Source organism: Schistocerca cancellata, chromosome 3 (genome assembly GCF_023864275.1).
Source record: "Schistocerca cancellata isolate TAMUIC-IGC-003103 chromosome 3, iqSchCanc2.1, whole genome shotgun sequence".
Classification (NCBI taxonomy): Eukaryota; Metazoa; Arthropoda; class Insecta; order Orthoptera; family Acrididae; genus Schistocerca; species Schistocerca cancellata.
The window spans coordinates 516,068,225-516,077,136 of NC_064628.1; the positions used below are offsets into that span (position 1 = coordinate 516,068,225).

Sequence of the window (8,912 nt, forward strand, 5' to 3'; positions counted from 1 at the left end):
ATTATTATTTTTGGATGATCGGTTTCTGTCTTTTAAGAGATCATCTTTAGAAATTACAATCATTGATGACTGTAGGAACCGTTGGCGTGGAGAAGGTCCATTTGTGGGCCTACAGTCATCAGGGAATGTAAGATTTGGAAATGATTACTTGGAAGGTCCAAATCGATCGCCTAAAAATAGCAATAAACAACTTAAATGTCATCACTATTGTGTGTATCGAAATAAGTTATAACATTAGTAGATTGTTGTTTTTCTTGGAGGAATTTTTCCAAAAATTTTCAAGCTCTTTCATAGTTGCTCACAACAACTAACATAATTTGTTTACTCTTTTATGAAGTTTCTCAAGGAGACTCAATTGCAATCAGAAAAAAGTTACATATCGAAAAATATATTAGAAATAAAATGACTAGCTCTGTCCAACAAGTAGCCTTAATGTTGTTAACAAAGAAGTGAGATATTCAGCCACAAGATATGTGACACTTGCCTATTGGTGGAAAGAGTCTGATAGGTAATAAAACCGAAAAATAAACCAGGGCTGGACTCATGCCTCATGGTCAACTACTTCTATTCTATAGACACAGCTCTAAATGTATGTATGTATATATATGTGTGTGTGTGTGTGTGTGTGTGTGTGTGTGTGTGTGTGTGTGTGTGTGTGTGATTTAGTGCCAATCACTGTATGTAAACAAAGTTTTCTTCAGTCATGTAAATGGTCAGCATACTGCCATAATTTGTACAATGTAAAACTACTGATTACTTACAGAACATAAAGAAAAAACGCAGTTGTGAGCGGTGGGCCACGCAAATGTCTAACTACCTGTCCAAGAAGTCGATAGTAGTTGTGACAGCATTTTTATGAGATAAGGCGGGAAAACCGCAAAGAAATTGTTCTGTTTACAAAGCGGTCACCTTGTTCTCCTTGTGCAGTATACACATGTATGCTCTCCCAGTTTTCCTGTATTTGTAACTTTACAAAACAAAAAAGGATAAAAAACAAAAAGAAATGCATTTCAGCTGATAAACTGAATTTATTTGTGTCCTGCAAGCTTGATGTTATCTACATTGCAGATAAGTAAAGCAGGTGGTCCTGGTTGTCTTCTCAGAAGTAGTGTGTCTTGACAACAGCAGGAGCTGCGGCATAGGCTACTGGGGCGTGGTAGGCGGGGGCGGCGTAGGCTACAGCAGGGGCGGCGTAGGCCACAGCAGGGGCGGCGACGGCGGCCTTGACGACAGCGGGGGCGGCGTAGGCCACGGGGGCGGCGGCCACTGCAGGGGCGGTGTAGGCGACAGCAGGTGCACCCAGGAAGCCGGGGGCGGCGGCGGCGACGGCCAGCACGGCGGCGAGGACAACCTGTTAGCACGGCAGGAAGTAGTGATAAGACACTCGCTTTGACTTTACTTGCCCTCTAACGTAAATATCAAGTTTACCTGGGTCCTCTATTAGGGTCATTTCGGTGCTATTTGGTCAAATCACGAAGAAGAGATTATTGAGAAAGGCTTAGGCTAAATTAGCGGAATATGTATTGGTGGAAAGAGTATAGAATGCATTAGATTTGCTGATGACATGGTATTAGTGGCAGAAAGTGAACGAACTGCAAACAAAATGTTAATAGCTCTGAATGAAGCTTTTGTGGAATGAGAATCAATACAGCAAAAACAAAGGGTATGGTGATCGGCTTAGTAAGATCTTGGTACGATAACTGAAAACGTGATATGTCATGAAGAGGTGAAAACGTGCTCTGCTATAGTTAAGGAGGCATTCAGTAGGAAGAGGAGATAATATAGCAAACTAGATAAAGGTCTAAGGCAAAGGCTTGGCAAGTCTTTATTTGGAGTGTGGCATTCTATGGGGCAGAAGCATGGACACAGAGGTGGGTGTATGAAAGAAAGCTAAAAGTATTGAAGATGTGGATGTGGAGGAGAATTGAGAGGATAAGCTGTAGGGAAAGTGTGAGTAACGAAAGAGTGTTGGAAAGGGTTGGTGAGAGGAGAAGACTACTGCAGGCTATAAAAGAAAGGTAGAAGAGCTGGAAGGGACATTCATTGAGACGGAAGTACTTGCTAACAGACGCTTTGGAAGGTCCACTTTGTTTGAGAAAATACAAGATGATAGACGACATCAAGGGAAGCGGAAATTATGAAAGAGGTTTGCAGACGACAGGAGAGCATAGAGAGTTACCATGTGGAAACCTGCCTGTGGTCAGAACACAGATGATAATGATGACAAAAATATAATCATACAAGTATACACGCTACCCATGACTTATCTCATGGCCATTGTTACCAGCCCTCATTGTTCGTATCTACCTGCCTTAAATTTGTCTTCATTGTTGTACTTGTCATGAACGAACATAAACTATGCTTTTCCTGCGCTATTTACATCATAGTAATTTATAAATCAATCATTCCATTCTGGATGAAACTTACACTTTCGCTGTAATGAATGTAATGTGGACCGCCTAGTTAGATATAAGAGATGGATTCAAGGCCCTAATCTTCCAAGATTATATAAATGAAATGAATTGAAGATCATGTACTAGTACGATACGATTATGTTTGGGGACTAAATACAAAGACGTCGAGTGTCCTGAAACATCCATCCGCAATTATGTTGATCTTTTGTGGGCTAAACTATTCATTATTAAAACAGTGTGTTATTAAATATTTGTCTTCTTGTGTATTTAACATAGCATTCTTCAGCAACGATTACGTCGGGTAATACATTCAATGAAAATGTTTATACTAATAACTGCTCACTTGTGCAAGCCTGCATCTACACCACTATTCTCCAATTCGGACTCAAATAGTTAGCAGCGGGTTAATAGAATCACTTTCAGACTATTTTTCTACCGTTCCACTCTCAAATAACACGCACAAATAAATCTTACCGATTGATTTCTGATTTCTCTTATTCTATTACACAGCCATTGTAAGTGGAAGTCAAAAGTTCTTTGCCATTCGGACGAGAAACGTGGTGGTTGAAATTTCGTGGAAAGACCTCGCCATAATAAAAATTGCTCTTTTTAATTGATTGCCACACCATGTCGCTTTTCATATCCCTGACACTATCTCCCCATTACGCGATAATGCTAAACGAGCAGTCCTTCTTTGAGCCTTTTCGATGTTTTGGATCCATCCTATCTGGTAAGGTTCCTTTATTGTGCAGCAAAACTTCAGAAGAGGACGGACAGTCGTACTGTAGGCAACGTCTTTAGTAGATTTATCGCATATTGTAGACGCTCTGCTAATAAACCGGTTTCTTTGGTAGAAAGTCAGAATTTACTGCCGTTAAGAGGAGAAGATTCAAGACATACTGATTATCATCATCCTCACCAACATCGTTAACGATTAAAATGTTCCTGGCTGATTTACTTCTCACAGACCTAAACGGTATTCCCACCACATCAATTTTTGTCATGTGTTCCTCGTAGTTTAGCTGTTTTTAAGGGATTCTCATTCAGGTTGAATACCTTCAGATATTTTCTGTTGCCGTCATTACAGTAAAGCATATGCCATTGTTGTTCTGAGGATGTTCGTGTCTATAGTCTCTATTCTTCTAGTTTCTGGTTTTGTTAGAGTCTAGTATTCACGATGACAAACCGTCGACTCATCAGAAAAGATTTTTCAGAATCCAAAAATTGTCTCTTATCTGCTATTAACAGTGGCGCTACGATATTGATAAATCTGGAGTATTCCACAGAAGTTACGATCAAAGGTGCGAGTAACTGATAAACCAGAGACAGGACTTTGCCAATCTATTCCACTGTGTAGATGTTGGTACCTTACTTAGACCGAACTTCCTAACTTCCTTTGAATGCAATAAGGTTAGTATTTACCTTAGAGATATTCTGCTGCTATTTTCTGCAAACAGAAATTAATTTTGGAATAACTTTTGTTCTGGTATGTCATTTCTAAGCAAATTTCACTGCTACTCGTATTGATCATACGCTTGGGACTTTCTGCTACAAGGTTTATATTATATACGATTCCCGGTAAACGAAAGCGTGCAACAGACGCCATTTAAAGAACAGAACTGTATGTCTGTTTGCTAAAGGAAATGGATCGTCTTATCTTATGGACTGTTGTAGTTTTTTTTAATTTCAACGATCAAAATTAACAGCCTTTTGATAATGCGTCGAAATATGTACAGTAGTAAATGTTTACATATTTGTTTATATTCCCTGCAAGGTGAAACGGCGGCAAATATGAAAAACAACAGTCACAGCTTACCGACCACAAAGTGGTTATGGCGATCGTGCATAACGCTAATGTAATTCGGGATTAGTTTGGCTAAATGGAGCTGCGATGCGACGAGGCGACAATTACATATCAATACGTGTTGCGTAAAGGCGATCGGCAGCTGCGGCATTTCCAGATTTAGCCGCGGAGACGATGACCATGCAGTTGACAACGCGCCTGCACGTAACGCCGCTGCGGTTGCACTGCTTGCTGCTTCACTGCAGCAGCGAAGTAAATTTGTCCTCGGAATATCCCACTGCAGCCGGACAGCGGACGCCCCACGTAACGGCGGTGCAGTCGCCCTAACACAGACACGTTCCGTAACCCCAGGAGGAGAGGCGCACCGGCTGCAGGGTGTAGAGTGCACTCGTCTGCGCCAGCTATTCATAGCTCAAATTGCATGGTTCCAGAGAGGTCGTCTGCAGGTAATTCTGCCCGAACAGTGGCGTCTATCATATTCGAGTGGCAAATTTTTTTAGCTTTTGCTAGCTCTGTCATCGACAGTACTCGAAACAGAGTGTGGTGCAATTTCTGACGGAAGTAATGTTTCGTACAAATTGAGATAGAAAGAGGAAAACTGTCTCCCTCGTAGACGCCAAAGTGAGATTTTCGCAAGTGAGTCTGACACGGGGTCTAAGTAAACAAGCATTCTCCAAATATCGTGCTCATAGATGAGCTTTTTTAGTCTAAAGGGGCGACCTTACGGTCCAGCACTCTTCCGTTTCCTTTCTACTTGTTAAATTTGAGGGTCAGTGACCGCCCTTGAATTTCTTGAAGCAATATGACGAAAGTCTAAGAAAGAAACTCTAAACAGTCGCTTTTGAAGGTTAAAATATTTTCAAGCTATGTAAGCATAAAATATTCGTAAATTGTCCGTAGTTAACTTGTAGCGTAGCAGTTCTGTGATCGTCAAGTTACTGGTTCGATTGTCGTTTGTAACAAAATGTCTTACTTTTATTTGAATTCCGTATTTATTAAAAATATATATGTTAAATAATAAATAATCAATCATTATTGTATAACAAAATTAATGGCTTTTGTTTTTAATTAGTAATCTATGAAAATAAATACACATTTAGTACATACGAAATGCTTTATGGTTAAATAATACTGTCCAAATAACATAACAATACTGTCCAAATTCAAGAAAAATTATTTTATTTCCTCTTTAACTTATTTCAGTTTTTCACCAAAATTTAATTCTTTTTGAATAAAAAAATGGCTCTGAGCACTATGGGACTAAACATCTGTGGTCACCAGTCCCCTAGAACTTAGAACTACTTAAACGTAACTTACCTAAGGACATCACACACATCCATGCCCGAGGCAGGATTCGAACCTGCGACCGTAGCGGTCGCGCGGTTCCGGACTGAGCGCCTAGAACCGCTAGACCACCGCAGCCGGCCTTCTTTTTGAATACCAGCATTTTCATGCGATCACTAATGAAAAATGAAGCGGTGTGACTGTGATCCAAAGTTTGTTAACTAACGTTCCTCTTTGCTAATAAATATGTGATATTAATAAAAGAAAAAATGTGGCTCTTAATGAAATTCAGACCGATCAGAAATTAGTTACTCTTCAAAGACTTTTTTTTTAAATTGTGTTTTATGCTTTACTGCAGTGATTAATCGGCTACCAAATTCTCGAAAAAGATTCGTGTCTCTCATGGAAAACAGTACTACTGGAGCTAATGCAGTACCCAGTGTTAAAGTTTTCTAAAGTTTCGTAGCACTGCATTAACCAGGTTATCTTACGACATCCTCACACTGTAGTCATTTGATTTGCCAAGTAAAATGCTTTTAGGTATTAAGTCACGTCTCATTGTAAGAAACTGTTAAATAACATTACATAGTTCGACCTACTTATATCAGCATTCTTCTTACAAATTTATCTAGCTGTAGAAAAGCTAGTACATCTATGTTACAAAAATATAGACTCAAGCGAAATTAGTAACGGAGACTTCAGCAAGCAAAACGAAGAAATCATTTGTTTTAATTGTTCTGGAAGGTTATTAGTTGCATTGGACAGATTTACATGAGGACCTTTGTACAATAATTTCATTGTTTTCTGACTTATCTATGTTCTGAATTGTCATTTAGCTTGTGGTCTTCGTGATGGTGCTACGACTTCTGGCTATAGAATTTTTGTAAATATTCATCTTGCGCTACGAATATGCTGATTTGGTTATCCTGCTCACGAAGCAGGAACTTTATTAACCTCCGCCGACAATGCTCTGGAAACTGTAAGGAACTGCGCACATTCGGAGCAACTAGAAGGCGTGGATTCTTGGTAGTTATCACTGGGATACATAACGTGAATGAGGAACGTCACCTCGCCGTACGTGGCAGACGTTTAGATTAAACGTATCTTTAGCTGCTAGATTAGAATTTTCTCGGAAATGGTCTCCCAGATAAGTTCTAATCCAAAAAGTAACTAATGCCCATGATTAAAACCACTAGCCAACATTCTCACGCAGACTACACAAAATACACGTTCTATCATAAAAAACTGTAGTGAGGAAACTGGTTAAAGAATGTAACCTTTAGTGTACCACGTAAAAATGGTCGCATAGCATCATCGACCGGGCTAACCCCCCGCCCCACCCAACATGGTTGTTCGGTCGCTTAGACAAATGTCCTCTGTCTGATGGCAAATCGGTGACTTGCGTGTCGGTGATGACGAGATGGAATAATAATAATGACATAAACACCCTATCAGCGAGCGAATAAAATCTCCGACATGGACAGGAATCGAATCCGTGACCGCCCGATCAAATTGCAGGAACGCTAATCACTAGACAACGGGCTGTATCATTCTTCATGTGGGCTATAAGGAAGAATTCTTGGCAAATATAGTGTTATCTGCAAAGTCAGATGACAATTCCGACGGGAAGACATTGTCAGAGAGCAGAAGACATATTTCATCATTACATGAACAAATCCAATCCAGGCCCAGGACTTAGTAGCGATAATCTTCAAATCGTTGAGGGTTACAGCGCTAGTGTTGCCCTCAACCGTAGCTGTGGCTAACATATAAACATTTATATTGCCGGAACGCCTTTAGTGTATCACGTAAAAATAAAATGGTCGTATGATATCATCGACCGGGATAACACCCCGCTCCACCCAACGTGGTTGTTTGGTCGCCTAGCCAAAGTTCCTCTGTCTGACGGCAGTTCGGTGACTTGCGCGTCGGTGATGACGAGATGAAATAATAATAATAATGACATAAACACCCAGTCAGCGGGCGAATAAAATCTCCGACATGGCCGGGAATCTAATCCGGGACCCCGCGATCTAAAGGCAGGAACGATAATCACTAGTCACCGGGCTGGATCATTCTTCCTGCTGGCTATCAGAAAGAATTCTTGGCAAATACAGTGTTACCTGCAAAGTTAGATGACAATTCCGACGCACAGACATTGTCAGAGAGGAGAAAACATATTTCATCATTACAAGAATAAATCCAATCTACGCCCAGGACTTGGTAGGGATAGTCTTCTACTCAACCGTAGCTGTGGCTAATATATAAACGTTTATGTTGCCAGAACAACCCCTAGAATGTCCAATACGAGATCATAAAATTATGCACCTCTGACTCATTTACTTAAACAATTTTTGGCGTATTATAGCAGACAACAATTTCATGACTGCAACGTTTGTCGCTACTTATTGCTAAACAGTGGTGGAGATGTAGGAGGCACAAAGTAGTGATATGTGTAGAGTACTTAACTACATGACGGAAACGGGTCAAGTGTTGTGTGACGGCCTCCATGTGAACACGAAGGATGAGCCCCTGGTCGTGCTAGGAGACTTACCAGCTTGTACATGGTGAGTGTTGGGTTGGTAGTCGGCTTCTGGCTAACTGTGCCCACAGCTAGAGTGCGGCGGGTTTTATAGGCCCTTCCCCCCTCCTCTGGGCGACCGGGGCCAGCCACGCCCTGGCAACGCGACACCAGCTCCGCCACGCACCTCTTGCTAATGCGTCACGGTCAGCGCCCACGCCACCCGCATGCCCTCTAGATAACTCTGTTTTCGGGACCGACGCACGTGTCTACAATAACCGTCGTCGATTTCCTGCGTTTCACACTTGGCACGAAAGTCTACACTCTGGATTTCACCTTTCACTTGAAATCAAACTCAAAATGTAGTCGTAACGTTGATTCTCAGTAACACATTGCAGTTAGGTCTTAACAGTGTAGCACTGTTCAGCCCGTCAGGGAATCTTCGTTGAATTGTCATCTATATTTCTCCTTTGGTGAGGATTATCTCTATTTATGAAACCGACATTGCAAAATGCAAAGTCGAAATTTGGCTTTTCATACCTTTCGCGTCAGTCTTTCAAATTTCTGAGTGACTCTTTGTTCACAGTTCCAGCCGTGTTAATTAATCCGGGGTATATAAGCAACGGCCATGCAGTAACTTCAATGGCAACTTGAACTAACTACTGTAAAGAACACATGTGTATTCGACCAGTCAGTTGTGAGCAGGCACTGTTAAGTAGAGTACGTACAACCGTAGCGAGTCAACATTACTGTGTTACAAATGGTGATGGAGCAACGAACTGAACATCCATAAATAAAATGTTCGAGACATTCTCCTGAATGTTTTGAGGAAGAACAAAATGTGTGTTAAGTTTGTCAAGTAAAAAATAGCGATGCGTGAACGCCTGCC

General features: G+C 41.0%; 1 protein-coding gene across 1 annotated transcript; it reads right to left on the bottom strand.

Moving 5' to 3' along the window:
• Positions 1-1,008: 1,008 nt before the first annotated feature.
• LOC126175315 (cuticle protein 16.5-like) lies at positions 1,009-8,211 on the bottom strand. Its single transcript, XM_049922023.1, has 2 exons — positions 8,057-8,211; positions 1,009-1,351 (listed from the first exon to the last, which is right to left on the bottom strand). The coding sequence occupies exons 1-2, from the start codon at positions 8,066-8,068 to the stop codon at positions 1,100-1,102; spliced, it is 264 nt and encodes an 87-aa protein (XP_049777980.1). The 5' UTR covers positions 8,069-8,211; the 3' UTR covers positions 1,009-1,099.
• Positions 8,212-8,912: the final 701 nt, after the last annotated feature.